This window comes from Oratosquilla oratoria, chromosome 30, assembly GCF_046742065.1.
Source record: "Oratosquilla oratoria isolate Oo_2021 chromosome 30, ASM4674206v1, whole genome shotgun sequence".
Lineage (NCBI taxonomy): Eukaryota > Metazoa > Arthropoda > Malacostraca > Stomatopoda > Squillidae > Oratosquilla > Oratosquilla oratoria.
In genome coordinates this window covers 42,977,821-43,003,901 of record NC_134806.1, presented here as the reverse complement: position 1 = coordinate 43,003,901, position 26,081 = coordinate 42,977,821, and the positions used below count along the sequence as shown (strand labels likewise).

Below are 26,081 nucleotides of genomic sequence, written 5' to 3'. Positions count from 1 at the left end.
CTAATGAATTCCTTCATTTACCCTCTTCCTTGCCGGGTGGCACTTTTTCCTATATGCTTCCTGTCGCCAGGTGATTTTATTCATCGTCCTGGCACCCTTTAGATAGTAAAGGGGTTCTCCTATGTACAAGAATGTTATTTTTCGTTATATTTTTCCTAACACTTGTCGATTCGCGCGCACACACACACACACATATATATATATATACATACACACATGAGGAGGCCGTTTCTGATACAAATTTTGTTGAATTCTACATCAGTGAGTTTTAGGGAATTTGTAAATATTCATAAAATCTTCGCACTCAAAAATATTAAGTGAACTTTATTCAAATTAAACAATGCTTTCTTATAGCCAAACAGCAAACATTTCTAGTTTATCCATTCATGTTTTTTATATTTATTTTGGATTTTTTTCTTCTAATTCTTGCAGTTTCGCGTGTGCAGGTGGAGAGCAGCGAGGTGCTTGGATCGGAGCACCGCCATGTGGTCTTCATCCAACAGTCGTACAAGAACACCGTCCCGCTCCTCCACAAAGAGTTCCTCTGGGTGGACAACGCCTGTGGGTGTCCCAGGCTCCGCCCTGGGAGAACCTACCTCCTGATGGGCCGCACGGACACTTCCCGAGGGGGCCGAGAAATTCGGTTGGTGATCGGTCGAGGGAGCTACGTCAGGAGGTTCAAGCCCCGCGCATTAGCAAAGATTCTCCGCATGCGGAGGGACGAGCTGAGGCACTGTAGGCCCTGGAGGAGGAACCTCCGTTTCAGACAGAAGGAGGACGAGGAGGAGGAGGAGGAGGAGGAACAGTCGAATGACGTTCTCCTGACGGCGAACTCCGAGAGCTACAGTCTCGTCACGTAGCGACACGTGAGCGAGGTTCCTTGATGCGACGTCGGGAGCGTAGCCCCGGGGACTTGATCCTGAAGGTCAAGGTTCCCTTCTTCCTTCACGGGAGAAGGTTCTTCACTTTGAGTTCGAGAAGTGAGTGAGAGTTCGGGGAAGTGGAGTTCTTCGTGGACGCGAAGTCTCCAGGCCCCTCGTCCTCCTCCACGTCAGAATTAATTGGTACTTCTATCCTTAGCCTAATCGCAAACTGAGACGCAGGTTACACAGGCGAAGCAGCAAAGGCAGGCTTCCTATTGCTGAATTGAAGTAAAGTTTGAACTTCTCTGTCACTTGAAATGTTTCTAGATGTACTACCTTAGCATTTCAAGTGAGAGAAGTTCAAGCTGTACTTCAATTCAACAACAGGAAGTCTAGACGCCTTTGCTCTGTGCTGCGTCGCCTGCATTTCAGCTTGTGCTTAGGCTTATGGACAATATTCTGCTGAAGAAGTGGACTTAGAGAAGTTATTCAAGGAGAGAGATATAAGGAAAGCATCAGGCAGAAAGGAGGGACAGTAAATGTCAAAAGTCATAAACATTTCTTTGAGTGGAAACGAGTTTCAAAACATTCAAAGACATTATGTGACTCTGGTCCATAGGGGTGACACTATAATGTTTTATACATTCTGTACCCCATATGAGGCCACCCAAAAGAGGGTGCTAGGCTTTTGTTTAAAAATATCTAGGTTTTTGTATAAAGTGCTAGGCTTTTTATAGAAAAAAGTCTTTTTTATAAAAAATCTATATATATTTTTAAAGATCTAGGTATTCTATAAAAATCGAACCTTTTTTTTATAAAAATCTAGACTTTTTATAAAACAAAATTCGATATTTTTTCATAAAAAATATAGGCTTTTGCACAAAAAGTCTATGAAGGTGGACCCTGGATGGTCAAGGCGCTTTGTTTCATTCAGGACAGTTTCTGGGAGTGGAGTAGATAGGAACCGAGTGATCTAAGCCAGTATAGGTTAATCTAACCTAGCTGAGGCTATCATCCTCCCTCAGTCAGTTCTTGGGTCCAAGAACCTTCGAGTCTCACACCGTCTTGGACATCGCAGGGGGTGAAGACATGGTCCTTGGGTTCTTCGGCAGAAACTTCATTGAGATCTTTGTTGGGGTTTTCTGCAAATCATGTCCTGACCCACTCGGAACTCTGCAGAATTCAAGCATAAACATAGCCACATACATGAAGACCTCAATCTCCCTTCTGGTAATGGCACTCAAAACATAAATTTGTTTTGATTCTTTGTGGGAGAATTATATAGGAGGAGGTTCATAGTCTCCTTATGTCACCCTACTTAGTCACCTTTCATGATGTGCTAGGGAACACAGTGGTGGTATTCTCGTCCCAGAGAACACTGCAGTACTTGGAAAGTTGATGAAAACCACCAGATGATCTTGTGTATCACTATTTTGACAGCTTAGACTTGGTCTGGGAACCGTATGCCAGCCTACAGGACTGCACTATTGAGGCTACCTCTGAAGACTATTCACCTCTTGGACAGCAACAGTGATGCTGATGTGGGGAGTTTGGAACCACTTTGATTTTCACAATGTAAATGCATTATGTACTGCCAATAATTTGATGTATTTTTTCTATATAACTAGCTTCATGTAATGAATCAGCCCATCTGTCAGATTTTGCTGCAGAGGTGCTGTGTCCCACTGCATTGCCTTTGACCCTAACAGTGTGGCAAGAGAAGGGATGAACCTTCATTTACAAGGAGCTGAGATGGGAGAGGGAAGATAACGAATATATGTTGAATGGGTGTATGATTTGATTCGGCCTTCTTAAAAGGCTTTTCAGTATATGCACACCTAGGAAGTCTCTTGATCCAACACCCGCCAACTGCCACTTGTGTGGACGTTTGGGCTCAGGACATAAACCTATTTTGGGTATTAGTGGTGTTTTATGTCTTGGGCCAATTTCCAAAGTGGGTTTATGTCCTGGAACCAAATGTGGGCACAAGTGACAGTTGGTGAGTGTTGGATGAAAAGACTAGGTGTACTTATGTATCTCCCATGCTTTGTGGGTCATGATTCATGAGGTGGAGCAAAAATAAATAAATAAAAAATAAATAGAGAGAGGAGAAAGAAAAGTAATTATATGGAAACAATATACTAAGCCGCCAACAACAAACAGTATTTCTATCATAGAATCTTTAGTATGGTGTAAGACTTTTGATCACTACTATACAGTGTTGGTGACTCCAACCTGTTGTGTTAACATAGAGCTTTGTAAACAAACTTTTCATGCTTTCCCAAAACCAGCTTTGTCCCATTGGTCAAACTTTGGTTATGTCACATATTTTTTTATAACTGTGAAGTCCACAAACTTAGTATGTTGAAATGTACCTAGCTATCTGAAAAATGTATCCAAAAACTTAATGGAAATATCCCTATTTATGAAAGAAATATGCAATTAGAGAAAGTATATAAAGATGAAGCAAGTAATCTATATTCATTTTAGTATCCACATTGAGACCCTTTCAATACTCAATGTGAAGACCAAAATATATATATAGATTCCTTGCTTCACCCATTTGTATTTTTCTCTAAGCGTGGTTTTCTTTTATGATGTCTACTAAACATTAGTACTTATTACAAAGATATATCCTTATTTATTTGCTCCACTTGAGCTGGACTCTATATACAGTACACAAGTGTACAATGAACGCTGTATATAAATATTTTACATGTTCACACACTATTGGTATGTTTTGGGATGAGGATGGGAGTGTATGTAGTCTAAGGTCAGTTGCCATGGTCTGCTGTGCCTCACTGTCCTGCATTTAAATTATGCAGTGTGATGGAGGATAGTATGACTCTACATCCCTGAGGAACTGAGAAGGGGCATTATATTTTTCTCTATGTGTGAATGTGTGCTTTTGACTTGGATACTCCCTTATAAGGTGAGGACCATAACCTATGTACATATGTAAGGATGCACTCCTGCCTAAAAGTGGTCTTAATCTGAAGTCCTACTATATATCAGGTCACCTTTTATTTATTGGAACAAATATCTACAAAATGTGCTACTTTTTTGAATGATTGTATAGAATGAGTAGGCAAGTTATATTTTCAGTGAATAAACAAATGACCACCAAAGCCAAGTTGATATGATTTTCATACCTTCAAGACTGGTTAAAAGTAGGCTAATTGTTATGATCTGTGAATTACAGGTGTTTCTATCATTGTGGATGAGCCTGCACCACTGTCATATGTTACCTTATATATGGAATCCCTGTAAAACTAACAACATGCCTCTGTCATTTCTTTCACCTACTCCAAACTTCCCAATGCATGACTCACTTCCCATCTTCTTCTCCATTATTAGTGATATTATCCATGAAAAACTAATAGTAATAATACAAAAAAAAAAAGAAAAGAAGAAAAAAAAAAATATATATATATATATATATATATAAAATATATATATATATACTAAAATTATTCCTGTTGATATTGATCTTTACTTTTTGGCTACCTCCCTTGTAAGGGGGAAAAAAACCTTGGTATATGTATGTATGTATGATATTGATCTAATTTGGACAGGAAACCGGAAATCCCTCAAGGGGACATGTCCCCTCCGGCCACTAAGTGGCTGAGGGATTGGTGATGTGATGGCAACAGACAACTGATTGGCCGAGAGTGGTGATGTGACGGCAACAGAGACGACTGATTGGCTGCAAGCGAAGCTCGCTCGCCTGTGTAGTGGGGTCAGGCGCAGCCAGTTGCTCATAAATAAAAATTAAATAAACATCTATCTTATTCTTTATATGTCAGAATTCACAACCATACATACATACACCAAAGGCTTTTTCCCCCTTACACGGGGGGTAGCCAAAAAGAAAAAGGCATAGAAATCACTCCCACCCATTTCATTTCCCATATATTCCACTCCCCTATCTTGGCACCTCCTGGATGACGGGTCATCCCTGCATCCTGTCCACTGGCCCGGGTCAGAAGCAGTGTCGCAAGACACAGCAAGGCTGCTTCATAAATTCGGCGACCCCCACTCTCCGTCTCCTCATGTAGGAAAGGAGAAGACGGGGAGAAATCCCTTCGGGCTGCATCAATTTTTTTCTCATACATACTTCCTTACCCCCCCATGCCCCTCATGCATCACAGCCTCATCTATACACAACCCTTCTCTATTCACCCCTATCTTCAACAGGGCAGGACTCGCAGTAATGGGTATAAACTGGACAAATTTAGATTTAAGTAGGAAATAGGCAAGAATTAGTTTACAAATAGGGTGGTCGATGAATGGAATAAACTTAGTAACCACGTAGTAAGCGCTGAAACTATCAGTTGTTTTAAAAAACGATTAGACAACTTTATGGATGGGGACGACAGGTGGTGATGGATACGGAGCTGCCTAGTGTAGGTCTTATGGTCTTTTGCAGTCTCCTTTATTTCTTATGTTCTCCCATCCTTCCTCTCTTTTGTAAAGCCCCTTTCACCCCATCTATCCACCTCATCCTAGGATGCCCCCTCATATTCACTCCTTCCACACCTCTTTTACTAATCTTACTTCACTCATTCTTTCTATGTGTCTAAACCATCCTAATACTCTTTCATCAACCCTATCTCCCAGCTCCCTTTCCACCCCTGTTCTCCTCATTTCTCACTCTATCTAGCCTAGTAACCCCTATCATACTTCTCAGACATTTCATCTCAAACACATTCAAACTCTTCTCTTCCTCTCTCATGTTCCATGTTTCTGCCCCGTACATTGCTGTTGGCACAGTCACCCCTTCATATAACCTCCTCTTAGCATCCATTCCCAGATGTCTATTTCTCATTACACTTTTTAATCCACCCCACAATCAATAACATAAAAACAAATTTAGTCTTTAGATAGAAACCTATGAGAAATTCTTTATTTAAACAATTATTTCAATCAGAAAAAATTTAAACCTTCCACATACACAAAATATTACAGCTTTATTGTAATTATCGTTATCATTGTTAAATAATCTTATAACTATTACCATTGCTCTATCATCAGCATTTCATGATGATTACTATTATCACTTATATTCTAATACTATCACTTGCAAAGGTTAAGGATAACAAGAAGGAATTTCAGTTAGAAATTAAAAATAGATTCGAAGCTCTAAGAATTATCGAGAACACTGTCATAGGTGTTAATTTGAATGTAATGGATATTATTAGGGAATCGGCAAAGAAAGTAGGAAGTACAAAAATTATTAGTGAAAACAAATACTCCAGAGCTACAAATGACCAAATTATAAGAAGGACTAAGGATGTTAAAAGCAGGGGAGATGAAATAGAGTAGAACTAAACAAGTTTATCAACAAAAGGCAGAGATCAGAGAAAAGAAAGAGAAACATGGATGAAATAGAAGAATCTATTTGGAAAGGTAAAAGCATTAAAGGAACTGAGCATAGACATACTTCAGGAAGACAGCAAATTATATGTTTGAAAGATAGAAATTGAGAGATCATCAAATGCAGAGAATGGTGAAAAAGAGCAGAATTTTACCAAGAGCTTCACTCGTCGAAGACCATAGTTGAGTCAGTAAATTCATCTGTAGACATTAGTAGTGTACCCGAACTTACAAAGGAAGAAGCAGAGTTTGCTCTAAAAAAAAAATATGAAGTGAGGAAAAGCACCTGGGAAAGATGGTATACTGATAAATCTTTTGAAAGATGAAGGGAAAGACGTTCATATCAAGTTAGCTCAGTTGTAACCCCAGTGCTTACGTCAAGATAGCGTTCCTGAATAATGGTGCAATGCTACAGTGATTTTGCTTCGTAAAAAAGGAGACCAGAAGGACCCCACTAACTACCAACCGATTAACTTACTATCAAATGTATATAAAGTATTCTCCAAGATCCTTACATATAGATTAAGTAAAGTTTTAGATGGAAACCATCTGAGAGAACAAGCAGGCTTTAGAAGTAGATATTCAGGTCTAGACAATTTGCAGGCGATGAATCAACTAATAGCTCTTGTAGATTATAAGATAGCCTTTGACTAGGTAGAACAAATAGCAATACTAAATTCACTATGCAAGCAGGGTGCAAATGAACAGATCATAAGGGTTCTAGAAGATTTATGCAAAAGGTACCGCTGTAATTTAACTACATAAAGATACAAAAAAGATCAAGATCAAGAAACAAGTACAGCAAGGTGAATATTTTAACCACCTAAGACTTGCAAATGACATTATTCTTATTTCAGAAAGAACAGAAGACTTGCAAGATATACTGAGTGAGCTGAACAAGGAAAGTCTCAAAGTTGGTTTAAAAATGGATGAGTAAAACCAAAGTAAAGTTCAACATGAAAGTTGAAAGTAAAGATATCATAATCGATGGTGAGTCTTGAATATGTTAAACAGTATAATTATTTAGGCCAGATGGTGAAAGTGACTGATGATCATGATAATAAAATAAAAAGGCAATTACAATTGGTTGGAAAGTGTTTGGTAGGTATAATAAAATTGTGTGAGGATATCTACCTTTACGTTTGAAACAAAGTTTACAATCAATGCATTCTGCCAGAAACAATCTATGGGTTTGAGACTTGGAAACTGACAAAGGCGATGGAGACAAAACTGGACAGTGCACAGAGGAGAATGGAGAGATCAATGATGGAAATGGCATTGGGAGCCCGATGGAGAGCAAGTTGGGTGAGGGAGCAGACTAGAGTGAAAGATATTGTGGCAGTAGTAAAAGAGAGGAAGTGGAATTGGGCAGGTAAACCAGCGCAAATGCCTGATGTGCAATGGAGCAAGTGTGTTACCAAGTGGATACCGTGAGATGGGAAGCGTGGAAGAGGGAAACCAGACAGGTGGAGAGACGAGATAAGTTTGCAGGAGTGATGTGGCAAATGTTGGTAAGGTCGTGTGAATCATGGAATACTATGAAAGATTCCTTTGTTCAGCAATGGACTCAGGATGGCTGATTTGATTGATTGATAGGGAATCCCCAATACACAATGATGCTAAGGTACCAAAAGGAAAAAGTGAGGACAATTTTCTCTACATGAAAAGCATGTGTTTCTATGGTACAAAAGGAAGTATAAAAAATTGTACTGAATCAAGTTTAAAGCACATGCAACCACAACGCCAATCTCGCTTCAATATACCAAAGTATCTATAGATACATATCCCTTTCATGTACAGGGGATTTCCTGTATTTCATATATTTGTCTACTTAGTCAAGGGTATTTAATAGTTGTTTAGGGGTACTGTTTCTTGCAAGAAGTTGTAGAGACGACTAAGGTACTAGTGTTTTATCTCCTAAGATTTGGTGTCACTGTTGTGAGGAAAGGGTGTCTGTGCGTTGGATGAGAGTAGGTTGTTGATATTCCCTAGATCGTCTGGCTGAGCAGTCTCACCTCCCTGAGGAACAACACAGCTGGAATGGGGTTCTCCCACAAATCCCTTATAGTGTATATTGTGTTGTTGGCAGGCATGACTGTATACAATGCAGTCTTCCATAATGTGTTGTATAGTACGGGGTGAAGCGTTTCATCCTGGACAGTTATCTATGATGCAGTCATCCAGTTTATTCTAGTGGCTTTGAAGGGCTTACTGGTGGATGCACTGCAGTCTGGCCAGGTGGACCGTGTCCTTTCAGAGGAATGGATATCAGGGGGTCTGGCATGCAGCAATGTACAATTGTCTTTCAGTTTGTTGATGGAGTCTTCCAAACTGATGCCTCTGAAACTACTACTCACACTTGTTCCCTTGTAAAGTGGAACTATACAGGCATTCTATCCTCTTAAACACTAGATAACCAGTCCACTATCACTGAACCTCCTTTTAGACATTCTGCATGACACCCATCCAACCCAGGTGCCTTACCTGCTCTTATCTCGACTACCTTCACCTCGTCTTTTTCTTGGTACTTTCCACTGCAACTACCTTTCCCTATCATCCTTCACATTTAGCAACTCCCTAAAATACTCTGCCCATCTCCCTCTTACTGCCTTCTCTTCCAGTATCTCTCCATCTGCACCTTTTACCTTTCTTCTCTACTTGATTCACTTCCTCTCTTAATTTTCAAAACATTTACTTTCAAAATGTTGTCATACTCTTACCCCATTCCACATCTGCTCTCCTTTATGCTTTACTTGTAACACCCATTCAGATCTTTTGCATTCATTTCCAGATGTCCATTTCTCATTGCACATTTCAATCCTCCTTTGAGATTTACTTGCTTCCCTCACACTACATCTAGTTTACATCCACACCACTCCATTTCCTGTCATGTCAATGTACACACTGTCCACTTCCTCCAGCCTCTGCTTTAATTTACTTCAAGCCTGCTGCCACTCTTCACTTGTACATCTCGCCCTTATTTACTTTCTAAGAAGTATGGTGGGGGGCTGCAACGTTAAATAGTGGGAAAGTGAGGGGAGGGGGTAGAAAAGGAGCTGGCAGACAGCTGATGAAAGGTTATTGGGATGACTTGGGCAAAGAACTAGAATAAGCAAAAAATGCAGAAAACAAAGGAGTGAATTTGAGGGAATGACAAAAATGAGATGGATGGATGGGATGAAAGGGGTTTTGAACAAGTGATAGTGATGAGATTTTGACACCCCAAAGTGAATTCACATCTTTTATATTTTTTGCAAGAAGGAATGTGGAGGATTGCCGTGTAAATTAAGCATCCCAGCTGTGGATGTTTTGATGCACTACTTCTGGCCTGGGCAGTGGGCAGGAGATAGGGATGACCATTCATCCACCAGGAGCCAAGATGAGAGGGAAACAATGGGTGGGTGGTGGATGGGAGTGGGTGTGTGCCTTGAATGGCTACCTCCCTCATAGGAGAAAAAAGGACCTTGGAACATAGAAATAGCATTTTTAGCTTCCCCAGGTATTGCAGCAAGACTCTTAACCCACAACACAATGCCCATTAACCCATAAACTGTGCATAAGAGTCCCATGGGTCCTATGGTGCAGTTATCGGCATAATGAAAGATTGCATGGGAAAACATAGGAAAACCCTTATGTGCCTTAGTTTAAGCACTGTGTTGTGAAGTTGTGCATTTGATCACTTGGAGGTAGTGGGCAGTGAGTAGCGTTTATGCATGGATGAGCTACTGGGAACTTCTACATTTCTAATAAATTTTCACTTTGTTCCTCACCATCATATTTTAAATATAAAATTTCTCACTTTGTTCCTCACCAATGTGGTTTGAATTATCCATAGATTCTTTCCATTTCATAAGATTTTTTTTTGTGCACATTATCTTACAAATTTTGCTCACACATCTACCTCACATCCACCTCATCCATATACAACCATTCTCCATTCACACCTGTCTTCTATCCTCTCCCATCCTTCCTCAACAGACATTCCCCTATTCCCCAAAGCCCCCTTTACCCCATCCATCCACCTCATCCTAGGACATCTGGAGTGTATTCAGGGATGGAATGGGTGGGAATGATTTTAAGCCTTTTTCTTTTTGGCTACCCCCCTTGTAAGGGGGAAAAAGCCTTGGTATATGTATGTATGTATCTTACACAAGAAGTGAAGGGTTGTAGGTTGCACATTAGAAACTAACCCACCCAATGTGTGGGTAGGTCTAGTGTCTGAACTTGTTCACACCAAGATGCCAAACTTCATTTTAAGACACATAGGAGTGAAATATAGACCACCTTGTTTAAAAGAATCCTTCACATCATATGATGTAAGTCACAACTTACGGGTTAACCAAGCACCCCAACTCAACAGCAACAGTTTCAACATTGAAAAAATTCTGGATAAACTGATATGCCAGAGCACTTTCAAGGTAAGAAAAAGGAATGATCATTGGGATTATTTTATTCTTAACGCCTGTTCCCAAACGTGGAGGGTACTGGCTGAGTAACCTGTAGACCGGCAAGCTTGTCGAAGTCCTGCAATGAATGAAGTACAAAGAATGTATCTTCTATGTCATCCTTAAGTGAATAAATATGAAGAATTAGTAATCAACACTGATCAAACTGATGTACCCATTAATATTGTAGTTTTCTTACACCTTAAAATGTAACTTATTTCTAGATGAAACATCTATGCATGTGGCCACCTCCTAAGAAGAAAGGGACTTGGTACATGCAATGTTGAATGGAAAGAACCATCAGACAAGGTAGATTAGTTTGCCAAAAAGGTTTGGGCACATGGAAAGAACTGGTGAGAGAAATATTTGCAAGACGTGTGTGGAAAGCAGAAGTGGATGGAGTGAGATTGAGAGGAAGACCAAGAACGAAGTGGAGGCTTTGGATACACTAGGAATACCCATTAAACAAGACAGTATGTAGAGGGAAATGGTAAATAGATGAAAGATTGACATGATCTGAAGGCAACTTCTGATCTGTTTAAAGTATCTACAGTGTAGTGGATGAGGCAAGCCCTTCTGTACAAACAATGCACATCACTGCATTGCTTGAGCCAAGTTGTCTAGTCGTGGTCAGAGATGATCCTTCATCCACATGTGTGTCAGTGTGTGTTTACCGAGTTGTAGTACACAGGAAAGCAAAGCAAAGCAACTCATGAGGTTGTCTCTCTTTGATTATCATACCTGGCTGCAAAATCATTTATGGTTCCATCCTTGGCCATACTTATTCTCATATTATATACTGTTCCAGGTTGGGCTACGTTACCTTCTAACCTATTTAAAGTATTTATGCACCTGCATGGTAAAAATGTACCTTCACATCCTTTAGACACTTGTTATTTTCAATTTCTATGACCTCTAAAGCCCTTCCCTCCCTAATAGAGATCTTTCATTGATGGAGTCTATCCCCTTTAGTGACCTGAACTATAATCAAGTCATTTCTTCCTCATCAATCTTTTCATGTTGGCAGCTCTAGTTTCTCATTATACAGTGTGTCATTCATTCAGCAAGATTTTGGATTGCATGTTTGACAAGATCATCAGCTATTATCCCCTGGGATGTGAGCTAAAAGCTCATATATTGACCAATCTGAGGGTAATACTGTGACCTTACACATCCAATTTGCATGCATGTATTAACTGTAGTAAATGGCAGAGTATGGGCTCATAGGATCCCTCATCTTCACCTATTTGAGACAGACCACCAAAATCAAAACTTCAACACTTGCCAGACAACTACACAGAAAAATCCCTTTCAGGGGAAGAATTACACGTGCACTTCATTAACCACTTCCATACGGTGCCTACGTAGGCGGCATGAGGAGCAAGTGGGTACTCGATGATGCCGATGTCGGCATCTTTATTATATTTATTGTAGTTGTACCTACGTAACCTCCATTCTCTCTAAACTGGCTTCATCATATTTTCTATGGTTATCAAAATACACGGGTGAAAGAGAATGAACGATTGAGCACCGACTTTATTTTTATAATGCGATTGTCATGACGCAACATTGCATGTCGGGCAGCTAATGCTGCCAGACGTGCGATGTGCCCCGGAGGGAAGAGGTTAAGGACACACTCAAGCTCTGCAGCAGTATCAACACAAGAATACGTCTAGTCATGGAACCAAACTCCAACAAATGCAACTGATGAGCTTTTGAATACCTCATCATACAAGGTTCAACACTGTCAATCCCATGACAACAACACTTTATTTCTCCAAGTGACTTATGGCACCACCAAGTGGCCAATGCCAAAGCCATGGATCTTTTGCAACAGACCTGGAGCAATGGCCTGATTAACTAGACTGACACAACATATCTGTATTTCTACGCCACTACATTGACTTCACACATAATATTGCCTAAGTTCTTGTGTGTTTAGGGCATGGCATATGTTGGGAGCCATTCTGCCAAATTAACCTTGGTACATGCCTCCATTTCCCATCTATATGCTATTTGAAATGCTCTTTTCTCTCTCTTTTCTATTTCTAGATATTTTATCTATGGTTTGGACACATGGAAAGAATGAGTGAAGAAAGATTAGTAAAAGAGGTGTGGAAGGAGTGAACATGAGGGGAGAACTGATTAAATGAAGTTGCCTTGCTCTGGATGTGTTATCTTGTGATACGTCTTCTGTCCCAGGGCAGTGGGAGAGATGCAGAGATGACCCACTATAAGTGGGCAGGTTAATTGGGAATGGAATATGTGGGGATGGAATGGATGGGTATAGACTTGATGCCTTTGTTTATTGGCCACCTCCCTTGTAAGGGGGGAAAAAGCTTTTGGTGTATGTATGCATATATAAAGGAAGCTGTATAGTACAATAATTATCACTTTTAAGATTATAATGATTTGAAAAAATTCTATGACACATGGCAGTGTTGCCATGCTGGTGATGATCCAATAATTGGTCAAACTGACAATGTCACACTAGGGGTGGAAGATCCCCACTTCTGCCCCACCCTGAACGGACTACTTGGAGGTACATGTGTGTATCTGTGCATATGCACAGGACATATATGTTATACTTACACACACACGTGTGTGTGTGTGCGTGCATGCTCAAATCCAAACCTTTTACAAGGGCATTCATGACATGAGTGAACACCTTATGCATGGGAAAATTGCTGGGTGGAGGAGGCAGATGATGATGACAAGGATGAGTGAGAGTATTTGTTTATGGGATAGGTTTAAGTCTAATGACACAAAGCACACTTAACACCTACCATCAGCTTCAAAAGCTCCTTTGTGGTTGCGTCAACCTCGACAATGTCCTGCTCCAGAGCAGACACCTCGGGCACATAGTTATCTCTGCGTTCTCTCTCCTCTTCCTGAAGCTTGATGGAGATACCTCGGACAGGTCCACGCTGGATGCGCTTCATCAAATGTGTAACAAACCTGAAATAAAAACAAGGTTAAAGTAAAATATGTTACTTCAACATACATATTCTATAATCAATTCTTAAACCCTACCATATGGTGCCGCACACGTAGGCGTCATGAGGAGCAAGTGGATTCGCGACGCTGCCATATCGGCGTCTTGATTATATTTATTGTAGTCGCCTGTTTTTTTACATTCTCCCTAATCTGCTCTTAATCCCATTCTCTGTGGTTTTCAAAATTCACGGGTGAAAGAGAGAACGATCGATATAAGCCATGACTATATTTTATGATGCGAGTATTATTATGACACGTCGTACGGCTGGCATTGGCTGCTGCCCGCGAGATTTAAGTCCCGTAGTGAAGTGGTTAACAAACCAATTGGATACTTAAACCCCTAACAGGTATAAAAGGAACTTTGAACCTCCAGAAAGTAATTTGTGAGCTACTTCCCAGAGGATTCAGAAGTGCTGCAGGTAGCAAGGTTGAAGCACTGAAGGGTATCAATACTGCATCCCAAGATGCATCATCCCATTTGTTGGCTGGGATGCCACCATGAGACTGAACCCCGCTGAAGTTGATTTGTAGAAAGAAATAAAGTTAATTCCGGGTTCATTTTGTCAAATGTGAAATGGAGCATTGAGTGAGCATATAGTATTACACAGGTTACTGGGGAAGAATGGGGGGGGGGGGTCTAATTAGGCAAGGCAGCAAGAATGAGCAAATTTGGTGGAAAGACTGAACAAAAGGGGCCAAGGCATTCAAATTCTGTTTGTGAGATACAGCCACAACAAAACCTTTCTTGGTTAAAGTGGAAGCTGTCTGTGCAATAATAATGGCAGAGGAATCTTTGGATAAAAAATTTCTTGCCACACAAGGTTAGCGTTTTTTTCCCCCTGTCGTACGGGTGGCTAATGTGAAGCCTGGGTGGATAGTAACTAAGGCGTTTTGGTTGGCATTGTGACAAAAGATGGTCAGTTATTTCTGGTGTTACCAAGTCTGCAATTCTCAAGCCAAATGGACAGCCACTGTCTAGACACCCATTGTATCTCTGAAGGTTTGGAGTGGCAAAGAATGCATAAAAATAGGGCGAAGATTTTGATGTGACAGACATTCTAGCAATATCAATGTATCCTGGTCATTTATAGGTATCTTTGTATGTACATCACTGGTGAGAAATGTAATATTTATAAATAACAACTAACACCACAGTTGGAAAAAAGAAAGCTGAATAAGCGAGTCTATATATTTCAATTAACTCCAACTCTCTTCAGTAGCAGGATGCTATCCTTAAATAGCAAGCTCTTACAAACTAAAAGGAACTAAGGAAGAAGTGGATACCACTACCCTCATTCTCTGGCTCTAGTGACCCGAGGATGATATGCTATATATAAACTATTAATGAGTCTAGTTTTGAGATCTTTGGCATGCTTTGGAAACTGTTAGCAACTCCTGATGGATGTTCATTGTTCTAAAAATGAGTGTTAGGACTGACTGGTACCCTAATGCAAAGCAAATCTGACAATCTTGGTATAAATAGGCTCAGATTAATTTGCAAAAATGTCCACACATTTCAAATAATTTTTTCACATTTTCAACACATTTAGGACCAATACTTACCCAGCAATCTTGTTGCGAAGGGGTTTTGATGGGATGATGGCAATTTCTTCACAGATACGCTTGTTTGTGTGGAAATCGCTACCCAGTCTTGTGTAGTACTTCTCAATGATGACTCGTGCAGCCTTTTTGACAGTCTTCGTGCGCACACGACCCTAAATACGAGCAAGATAATTAAATGAAATCCAACTTCACATAGCATACATATACTATTCTTAAAATGTAAAGTTTACATGGCTACACCACATAACTAAAACTGAATTCCCCTAAGCTAAACCTAAACTAAAATCACCCTACCAAAAGGTGTGGGTGTAGCTCAATTCTTTTTCTTTGACAGAAATTGCCAAAACAGGCCAACACTTCTAATTAAAACAATAGTTCTTCTCCAATCACAAATAGGAGCAACATTGCCCAAAACTGCTCACCAAACTATATTTGATACACCACTATTCACATATGCAAGTTTCATCTTTACCTACCTCTTACAAATGAACAATATTGTGGTTGCTATGGCAACTTGGTCAAGACAAGTTTGGATAGCCCAGCTAATGTTTAGCAATACCTATACTACATACACCAAAATTCCCCTGCCCCTTAGGGCTATTTGCTAAGCAAAGCAAACTTCCTTCACCCAACCGAAACATGTGTGATGTTACCCATGCTCCTCCCAAACACCCTACCATAAATGACTTAGCTCTGAGGCAATATTACAAGGCACAGCACCTCCATGGCTGGGTTCAACAGCCACAGTTGGTTTATTCCCACCACTTCATAACAAGGTGACTCTCCCCACTCTCCTGCTCTAGAATTTAAAGCAGAGCCCCCCACCCATATGTTAATTTTTCATCCATTCACACCCACTCATTCATCTATTGTTCTCTCACTTCCCTGCTCAAATGACATGTCTTTTGTACCCAATGCCCCTTTGTTCTATTCCAGTATCAAGCAAACATTTTTTACTCCCCATTTGATTTTTTCTCTATATAATGGTTACTTTAGGCTAGGTTACATTAGGTTATGAGCTATTGGATGTTTATTAAATATCCATGCTTACTCGATTCTGGAATTGTACCCCTTCACCCCATCCATGTCATTCTGTTCCCCTCAAATCACTCTACCTCTCCTTGCCTTCCACACTTTTTGCCACTTTCTTCACCATTCTTTCCATATGCCAACACCATAATTACCTACTACTTCCCAATCCTATTCCCTGCTTCACACAATTCTTCCTATCCATCTTATGACTTCACACCAACTCCTTTCTGCCTCCCTTCAATTCAGTCTGCACCATACAATGTTGTGGGTACAATCACCCCTTTTTCTATTCACACCGTACACCCAGATTTGCTGCACTTTGTTGACCACCTATTACTTTATCAAAATAATGATTTTGCCAGTCCTAGATTGCAAGTGTCTGTGAAAGTGATAAAATGAGATGCTACTACAATATTACTGTGCTGATATACTAGTTTTCCGAGGCTTCCTTTTTTGATATGTTACACTATTCTAAGTTAGGACAAGCCTGTTAGGGGAAATTTCTGCAAATCCCAACCACAATCCCCCTCCCCACCTGTAAAGAATGTTTGAATTCAATGATTTAGTGACCACAATCCCCTTACCCACCTGTAAAGAATGCTTGAATTCATTGTTTTAGTATAATTTATACAAATCTGACTAGACTTCTATACCATTCTATCCATCCTCATAATTTCCACCATACATCATAAATACCATCTCAAACACACATCCTCTTTTCTTCAAATCAAAGCATGCTTCATACTGTTATGGACACTATCACCCCTTTGTCCCAATTTTGCTAGTCACACTATATTCTACCCAGACTTCCTTTAGTTGACCACGTATCAAGTGTTGCCAAATCACACAACTTCTGCAATAATTTTACACTATCCTTAATTCTCTGCCATTTTGTTTGTGGTGTAGGGTCAACTCGTCCTATCTACTTGACCAGGCTGGCCCACCATGGTTAGGTTAGAGTAGATGAATCTATCATTCTTTAACCCCTTCCATACGGTGCCGCACACGTAGGCGTCATGGGGAGCGAGTGTATTCGCGAGGCTGCCATATAGGCGTCTTGATTATATTTATTGTAGTCGCCCCTCCATAATGACATTCTTTCTAATTCTTTTGTAATCGCATTTTCTATGGTTATCAAAATTCACGGGTGAAGAGAGAACGATCGATATAAGCGGTGACTATATTTTATGATGCGAGTATTATTACGACACGTCGTACGGCTGGCATTGGCTGCTGCCACCGAGATCTAAGTCCATGACGCCTACGTGTGCGGCACCGTATGGAAGGGGTTAATTTCTTTGACCTCCTCATCTTTCAAAACAAAGATGGCATCTCAAGCAGCTGACGGTCCAAGATGGAGATGTGCTGACCTGGCTGGCAAGCGTGTTTGTGTAAATGACTATGGATAAATAATAATTTACAAAATCTGGTATCATTGAAGAGTTGAGAAAGATAATTCTACTTTGTTGAGTACTCCGAAGAACTGAGCAATCTTTCAGCTAATTAGTATTACTTGACTCACTTAACCCTTTCCATACGGTGATGCCTACATTGGCGTCATGAGGAGCAAGTGGGTTCATGAGGATGCAAACATCGGGGTCTTGATTATATTTATTGTAGTCGTACCTGCGTGAGCCCTATACTCTGTAAACTGGCTTCATCATATTTTCTATGGTTATCAAAATTCACGGGTGAAAGAGAACGAGCGATAGAGCAGTGACTTTATTTTTTATAATGTGAGTATTATGACGCAACATTGCATGTCTGGCAGACGTGTGATGTGGCCCATGTTGAAGGGGTTAATGACCACTACCTCCCCCAAAACTTGTAAAGAGGATTCACACCTGAAAGAAGGTTTGCCATCCTTATTTCTCCGTTCTATTTCAATCACGCACACATTTTATGCTTTTCTTCATTTGGAAGACCCCTTTTCTTTGGGAAGTTAGTTTAGGTTAGGTTGTAACCTACTGGACATTGCAAATTTAACGATAAATATGTGCTTGCATGATTCTGAAATCTTACCATTTCCTTTCATAATTTTTTTCTTTTTAATGAAGATCCATAAAACTTAGTCTACAGCCTCACTAAACTTTGTTCTTGTAAATAATCTCACATACAGTAAGACCCTTTTTCTGGTATAATATAAGGTGCCCACTAACGTTAATGGATTAAGACACCAGAAAATCGGACATTAACTTACCCTCCCCTGGTATACGGTTCAGTCACTTAGAACCAGCAACCCCATAGTAACGGCAATATATTTCACACAATACATATATCAAACCTATTCAGACCCACCAAGGCAAATAAATTAATGATAATTATTTTACACAACCACCACTGAGAGATGATGTTAACTAAGACTGGATATTTATTTACCGTACTGTGAAAATTGGTACACGTAAATACCCTATAAATAACGACAAAATTCATATAGCAAACGAACCCTATATGTAGTTTAAACACTTGGTAATCCTAATTTCTATTTGAACATCATGACCAACACTTCTACAATATAGAAATTCATAAAAATATTCAAAATCCTTAACATGCGGGTACGAGTAATTGGGTGCAACAATTTCAAGTACCACACCCTACTTCAAATTTCGTGAATTGAACGTACACGTTACCTTTGCACAACCCAATTCATATGTAGCAGTTTAACGAGACATGGTCTTTCAAAAACCGCAACATAAAGACACAATAAGAATCATCACCGAGTCACTGTGGGTTTGTTTACATCCGAGATCATCTTATTAAAGGTTATATTTTCCTTCCCTACCATCAATTACACCGCAATTTTCTTGATATTGTGCCTATTGAATACTTCCTACGTAACTGTTTACAGCTACATTATCTAGATGGCTTACCATTGTGGCAGATATTGAAGATTTATGTTACTCTTCTCACAATTTAGCCGCGGAGGCTTTCACCACTTGGAAAGGAAGGAGCAAAGAATTGCGGTGTGCGCATGCGTGTACTTGTTACTGATTGTACCTAGATTGTCGTATACTATTTAAAATACTTTCGTTTCATAGACGAGCATCTGTAGTTGAAACTCCACAAATTTGAGGGCAAAATCAATTATGCAAGTATATTCGTACACATACTTTCAAAGAAAATATACACACATGAGGTTACACTCAGTTCTGAATTTATGTTAGTTTTTCCTTATTTACAAATCTAAAAAAATCTTCTTTACGAGGGAAATGCGACATGCAATTATTTCTGAAAAACAATCAACCAAACTCTTTAGCTTAATGATGTTTATTATATATTGGAAAGTAGGGAAATGCAAATGCAGTTATTTCAGGTGAATTAATCAATTAATATTTTTTTTTGGCATGGTGATGTTTATTACAGGCTTTATGAGAATATCTAACGATTTTATTCACCTTGAGGGCCAATGAAGAGGTTAAAGATGCCCTTAAATTGAGAGGGAACAAAATTTAACTTCCCCAATTCTTCCAAATCTGTCGTTAATTCCAATTAGACTTACTGCAACCTTCTTAACCTCATCTACCAACTACCAAAAGGACGACAGGATTCCGAAGGGGGAAAACTATGGGGAAACTGGAAAAGAAAGACCAACTGCTCACCTTCTTGAGATGATGCTTCCCAGGACTTGCTATCATCAGAGTTGTCAAAGGTGAGGTAATGACTGAGAATATATTCAACTTTCCTCTCAGTTTTTATTTATTCATATACCGAGGATTTTCCCCTTTTTAAGAGAGGTCAAAGTCAAAAGGCACATATCTACTCCCACTCATTGCACTCCCATCCACCACCCTTTCCTCCCTCTTATCTTAGCTCCTCATGGATGACGGATCATCCCTGTATACCGCCTACTACCTGGGTCAGAAGTAATGCAGCAAGACACAACAAACCCATAGCAAATCCGCTTCATTTAATTGGCGACCTCTCCCCACCTCCGTCCCCTCATGTAGAAAAATAGAAGACGGAGAGAAATTCCTTCGGGCTACGTCAAAATACCATTCACACATAACCACTCCCTATCCACCCATCTCCCACCACCTCCCTTCCTTGCATCACAGTATCATCTATACACAGCTGTGGTGAACAGTCCCCCACAAGAACATATTGAGGCATAGGTGTATAGTCGCAGGATATGAGTGAGCACCCTCTAGGGAGGAAGTGTAAAGACAACTAGCCTTATGCGTCAGAGCATGTATGTTTGGGCTACGGCCATAATACTCTTGTGATAAATATATTCATAGGCTACAAAAATCACAATTCCGGGCAAGGCCCGACAACCCTGTCCCAGCTAGAGGGACGCTACTTTTCGGTACGCCCCGAGGGTACTTCAAGGCGTGTGAGGTCAGGTCACGGTCAGTATCCTTTCAGACTCGGGCCTGCCAACATGCGTCTATGTGTGTATTCCAGTGTCCTTTCAATAAAGTGCCTAACCTAAACCGACTGTCAATCTCTTCCTGTGTCACTAGCCCAGTAACAGCTCACTAGTTACACAGCCATTCTCCACTCTCCCCTTCTCCCTTCCTTACTCAAAAGACATTCCCCCTCTGGCTCAACAGCCCTTTCATCCCATCCATCCATCTCATCCTTGGTCGTCCCCTCATGTTCACTCCACCCACTATTTATAAACAATTTAATTATTCTAATTAAAAGTCCTTCAACGATGTTGCGTGATAGTGGGGATGGGGGGGGGGGGCATGGGATGGTGATTATTAGAAACCTTTAGTTACGACCTAGACTTCATACGGTGTAGGCCCAGTGGTCGCCCTGTGTAAATTGAGTACCACAGCTCAGCAGAAGCCTACACGACTGAGTAGCCTTATTTAGTATTTAATCTGTTTACCCCACCTGGAGAAGGCTAGAAAAAAGTCCCCTAGAAATAGTCTCCCTAACAATTTGCTCTCTATAGCTTCATCCATAAAAAATATATGATTTAGGAACACTATCAGACTTCTTTCGTCAACTAATAACCCCCTCTATATCTTCTGCTTAGGTACTTCAATGCAAAACACTTCATTGGTGATAGGTGTGAGTGGAGAATGGTTGTATATGGATGATATTTTGACCCGACCCGAAGGACCTTCTCCACGTCTTCTCTATTTCCCGCATAAGGTGACGAGGAGGGAAGGTCGTCGTGTAAGTGAGGCGGCCTTACTGTGGATGTACTGTGTCTTGCTGCATTGCCTCTGATCCGGGCAGTGGGCAGGAGTAAGGGATGATCCTTCATTCTACAAGGACCTAAGATGAGAGGGAAACAGTAGGAAGGGGTGCATGGCTTGATTGGCTCCCTCCATTATAAGGAGGAAGAGGCCCTTGGTATATAGAAAGATAGATAGACAGACTAGCAACCCAGTCCCCATCTCTATATAACACAAATCAACGTACTAGTTCAGTGATAGCGCACTGGTCTCGTAATCACGAGGTCGGTAGGTCGATCCTTGTCCGGGCTCGTGAGCTTAAGCTGTTTACTAGGGAGGAAACTGTCATGGCTGGGCACCACGGGTCGGGGGTTGAGGCTTGCCTCGGCTGACGGTTCGGGCCCCGCCGTGGCGTTTGTTCGAACCCTCGTCGCGGCCCAGAGGTTAGGAAAGGCATTCACTCTAAGTAATGGTCCTCGACCGCTGTTAACCTCAGGACTTGAGGTGACTTGGGCATCACAGTGTGTGTGATACATCAGCTTCCTCCAGGTATCGTCACTGCAGTGGCATACCGTGGATGCAATGTCTCCTACGTTCATGGATGAAGTTCCGGACCACCGACAAGGTTGAGGTCCGAGCGGGTACCAGCCCCGCAAACCATGAAAAAAGACACATGCATCCATTGACTTGTCTCTATGCACACGAGACCTAGACCAGAGGTGGACAACCCTTGGCACGGGTGCAAAACTTGGCACACTAACGACTTTTTTTTCCTGCACGCGAAACCCAGAGTTCACCTTAAATAAGATAACTAATAAATTTCCAATTTGTATTGTATGACCATTGGGGACCGCATGTTGCACTAGGCAGCGGATTTGGGCCCTTATGGGAGGTGAAGGGAGCGAGGGGGCCCATACACGTATGTAAACCTATTATTTTACTCCGTTGGTACGCGAAAAAAGTATCAAAGATTGGGCTGATTTTGGTACCCACTCCTGAAAAGGTTCCCCACCTCTGATCTAAAACGCGAATGGTTGGTAAAACCACGCCATAGAGACCACTTTCCACTTCTTATACCCCTCACAAGCTCCACCACCCCCTGTCAACTTCCACTTCCTTAATGATCGCTTTCCCGTGCCAATTGGAAAACTCTCCAAGCAACAACATACTCAATCACAGTAGAAGACTACCCAACAATCGAAACAGCACTGGCATATCTTACAAACAAGATAATAGTAACAGAACCTCTATAAGCTCCGAAAACCTCACCATCTACATCACAACACACAGTCCCTTAGTGAAATCCAGATTATGTTACAGCCGTTCTATCGCAGTCTTCAAGAGGGTGTGACTCGGCTTTGGTAACCGCTGATGGGGTGACCGAGCTTGCTACCATCTCCAAGGCCCTGGTTCACGCTCTCTTTGCTGGGCAGGGGCCAGTCGTGATCCACACAGACTCAAGGAGTGCTATTGACGTCATCCTGTCTGGGAAGACAACGGATGAAGGTCTACTAAACGTCGTCAGTCCAACACTCGTTGAACCTCTTGCACTTGGAAGGGAGGTATACAAAGTTTCACCGGATCCTCAGTCATCATTCCAGGGGATACTATTGCGGATGCTGCTGCCAAGGCAGCAATATCACATTGCCACTGGCACCCACGATCACACAGATCAAGCGTGTCACCGTCAGGAAGGACTGATTGATGGGCAGAGGCGACCACAGCAGCCACTTTGCTACCTCGGACTCAGCACGATGGTACTACCTCGTCACTAGGTACGAGGCCATCTATTTGCTACCATAGGGTCCGTTTTGGATGTCATTGTGGGTGGCAAGTGTTACATACAGGGAGAGACAATCACGAGCGCTGCAAACTTTGTGGTGTTGCAGTGCATCAGCCCCTCCGCCATTACCTACTAGAGTGCAGAGCCACTGGCAGTCTTCGCCTGGGCCTCAGCCTGCCATTCACTTTGGAAGGGGTGGTGCAGAACCTCACCGTCTCCCCATCCGAAGTAATCCTCAGCTTCTTGCGGGGGTGGGGGGTTGCTTTCTCCCCCTGGCATTGCCTGAGGTTGAGGGGAGCCCTCCCTTCCTGATCATCTTTGGGTACCGCCACTCCTAGCAGGGGCGTGGATAAACTTCCTGATTTCATGTATGACCTGCATACCTGTCAAATCTTATTTTTTTTAGTAAGTCTTATGTAATTTATATGATTTTCAAGTATTACACAAGTTGAAAATCTTACGCTTTTTCTCTGCATGCAATGTGTTTTTTAATGGATTCGTATTAAACAGTTTGAAATAAGTGTTTACAAGAAACTTTGTAAACAGTACTGTCGTCACGGTCAGCATGGAGTCGAAATCTACTGCGAAAAAGTCGGTACTTGTACTTTGGGCGATACCAGCCTGAATTGAAATATTGTAAGGAATATCACAGACCACGAAGTCGGAAGAAGGATGTGAATATGCATTTTGTAAGGCACGCAGGGAGTCATTGAAGATATCGGCCTCAAGCCTATTTGATGTCGTGTGACACGAGGAATCAGAAAGGCACAAGCTTGCGTTCAAAATGGCCAAACAGTATGTACTGATTGATGTACTGTTGTTGTAGTTGTCGTTCCCCAGCCTGTCTGTCCGAGCAGTCCTGTCTCCCCAAGGAATGCAACAGCCGAAACTGGGTTTTCCCACAAATCCTTTATAGAGTGTATGTTGTGTTGTTTGAGTGAATGAATGTGTACTGTTGTTATACACAGTGTAAACACATGACACAGTATGAGTACCACATAATAGTACTGTTTACAAGAAGTAAACAGTACTTTTTTCATTATGTGGTGTTCATAATGTGTCATGTGTTTACATTGTGTTTTCATTCTGCATTTGTTTTGAAACAAATAAATATTGAATGGTAAAAATTTTTTTTTCTTATGGTTTAATTACCATTTTATACACACGTACCTGTCAAGTCTTACGTTTTTTGCGTAAGTCTTCCGCAAAATTTCACGGCAAGAAGAAGAAGAAGAAGAAGAAGAAAAAAAGAAGAAGAAGAAAACTCTGTTCTATCACCTTGTGACAGCTAGACTAAACACTAAAGGCGCAAAACGTAGCCAAAATATTTTTCTGATTGGAGATGATATTTACGTTTACATGATAATAGAGACCAAGATCTAAGAATATAAGGTCTAACCACTTCCGACCGAATTTCGAGGGAGTTGGCGCAGCGGGCCCGTGAACGTCACCTGGCTGTTCAAAGTGGGGTTAGCGGGTCCTATAGCTGTCAGTTGAAGCTGGTCCGTCGTTCGAAAATGACGTCGCCTTCGCTCGCACCGCTCCACTCAATTAGTTATATTCTGACAAATATTATATAAAATATATATATAAAATATTATAGTTCATGTCTATATATATGAATATATAATATATATGATATATAATATATATATATATAATATATAAAATATTATAGTTCCTGTCTTCCTTGGCGTTTCACAGTTTTCTTCAGTGTATCACAAAGAGAAAATGGACGCATCCAAAAGACGTCAGAAGGTGCGCAGAACTGCTTCAGCGGTTAGACCTGTTTACGGTTATAGAGACAATTAGCGTAGGAATAGAACGTAAAGAATTATTATCTTAATCCACCATTTTATTTGACAATTTCACAGGACAAATTTCTTTTTTAAATTTCAGTTGTATGATAGTTTTTAACCTTTTTTTTGTTTTTACTATTTTTGATATGGTGATTTCAAATGTGGAAACGAATTTGTTCTGTGTGCTCTAGTCTTCATGCAATTAGAGGGATCACATTTTAGCTTTTTATGGTTAAATAAATTACGTGTTTATGGTATTAATAGGGATGCATATACTGTATATATATTTTTCAGATTTGATCATAGCTACAAGGAGACATCAAATGTGTGAACAAATCTGATGCTTTCTGCTATATTTGTGGATACTTCACGCTTATTTGTCAGAGGCACAATATAACATCGTTTGTGAGGCGAGCCTGTAAGGCGTGCTTCGGACTTACTCTTGGTGATCAAGATAAGAAAGGAGCCCCACATACTGTGTACTAAAATTGCGAAGAAATGCTGCGTGACTGAACGAAAAGGAAACGTAAGGTCTTACCTTTAGGCTTTAGGAATTCCCATGACCTGACGGGAACCGAAGGATCACATAACTGACTACTATTTTTGTCTGATTAATACAAAAGGCGTTGACAAGAAATACAGACATAAAATCAAAATCACTTATCCTAGTAGCTTCTCAGCAATTCGACCTATTCTTCACTCTGATGAACTACCAATTCCAATTTTTAATGGGTTGTGTCCATCTGACGAAGAGGGTAACGATGAAATACAAAAGACTGACGAAGAAACTCAAGAAATACGGGTATTTTCCGACGATCCTTCTGATACTACATCAGTCATCAACTCCTCAGCAGTTTAGTCAGCCAGAGCCGAATGACCATGTGCATGATCTGGGTCTCTCTCTCTCTCTCTCTCTCTCTCTCTCTCAAAAAAAAAAAAAAAAAAAAAAAAAAAACAGAAAAGTTTGCTTCTGGGTTGCAAGAAAAGGCTCTACTCGTACTAAACCAAACCTCAAATGTTTCATACTTCCGAAATCGGGATTTTTCTTTTGTGAAATTTTCTAAAGAGGAGAATAGTTTTGTTTATTGCCA

The 26,081-nt window shown here is 40.8% G+C and overlaps 2 protein-coding genes across 7 annotated transcripts in view; one reads left to right on the top strand and one right to left on the bottom strand.

The window, feature by feature from the left end:
* Positions 1-4,135, top strand: part of LOC143041114 (ADAMTS-like protein 5) — a 58,922-nt gene extending 54,787 nt beyond the window's left edge. For 5 of the 6 annotated variants that reach the window (XM_076212851.1, XM_076212846.1, XM_076212845.1 and 2 more), the window contains one exon: positions 433-4,134. In XM_076212851.1, the coding sequence (XP_076068966.1) occupies positions 433-860 (428 nt within the window). In that variant the 3' untranslated portion in view covers positions 861-4,134. Of the gene's footprint in view, positions 1-432 lie in introns of all 6 variants that reach the window. The other variant, XM_076212849.1, reaches the window with a different exon arrangement.
* Positions 4,136-10,674: 6,539 nt separating this feature from the next.
* Positions 10,675-19,284, bottom strand: LOC143041112 (small ribosomal subunit protein eS17-like). Its single transcript, XM_076212839.1, has 4 exons — positions 19,147-19,284; positions 15,245-15,396; positions 13,471-13,642; positions 10,675-10,763 (listed from the first exon to the last, which is right to left on the bottom strand). Exons 1-4 carry the CDS (start codon positions 19,147-19,149, stop codon positions 10,695-10,697), a joined length of 396 nt encoding a protein of 131 aa, XP_076068954.1. The 5' UTR covers positions 19,150-19,284; the 3' UTR covers positions 10,675-10,694.
* Between the last annotated feature and the right edge of the window lie 6,797 nt (positions 19,285-26,081).

Coding starts and splice junctions, on each gene's coding strand:
- LOC143041112 (XM_076212839.1), bottom strand. Junction 13,643..15,244: donor CTTCGCAACAAGATTGCTGG/GTAAGTATTGGT, acceptor TTTTTATTTCAG/GTTTGTTACACATTTGATGA. Junction 10,764..13,470: donor AGGAGCTTTTGAAGCTGATG/GTAGGTGTTAAG, acceptor CATTCATTGCAG/GACTTCGACAAGCTTGCCGG.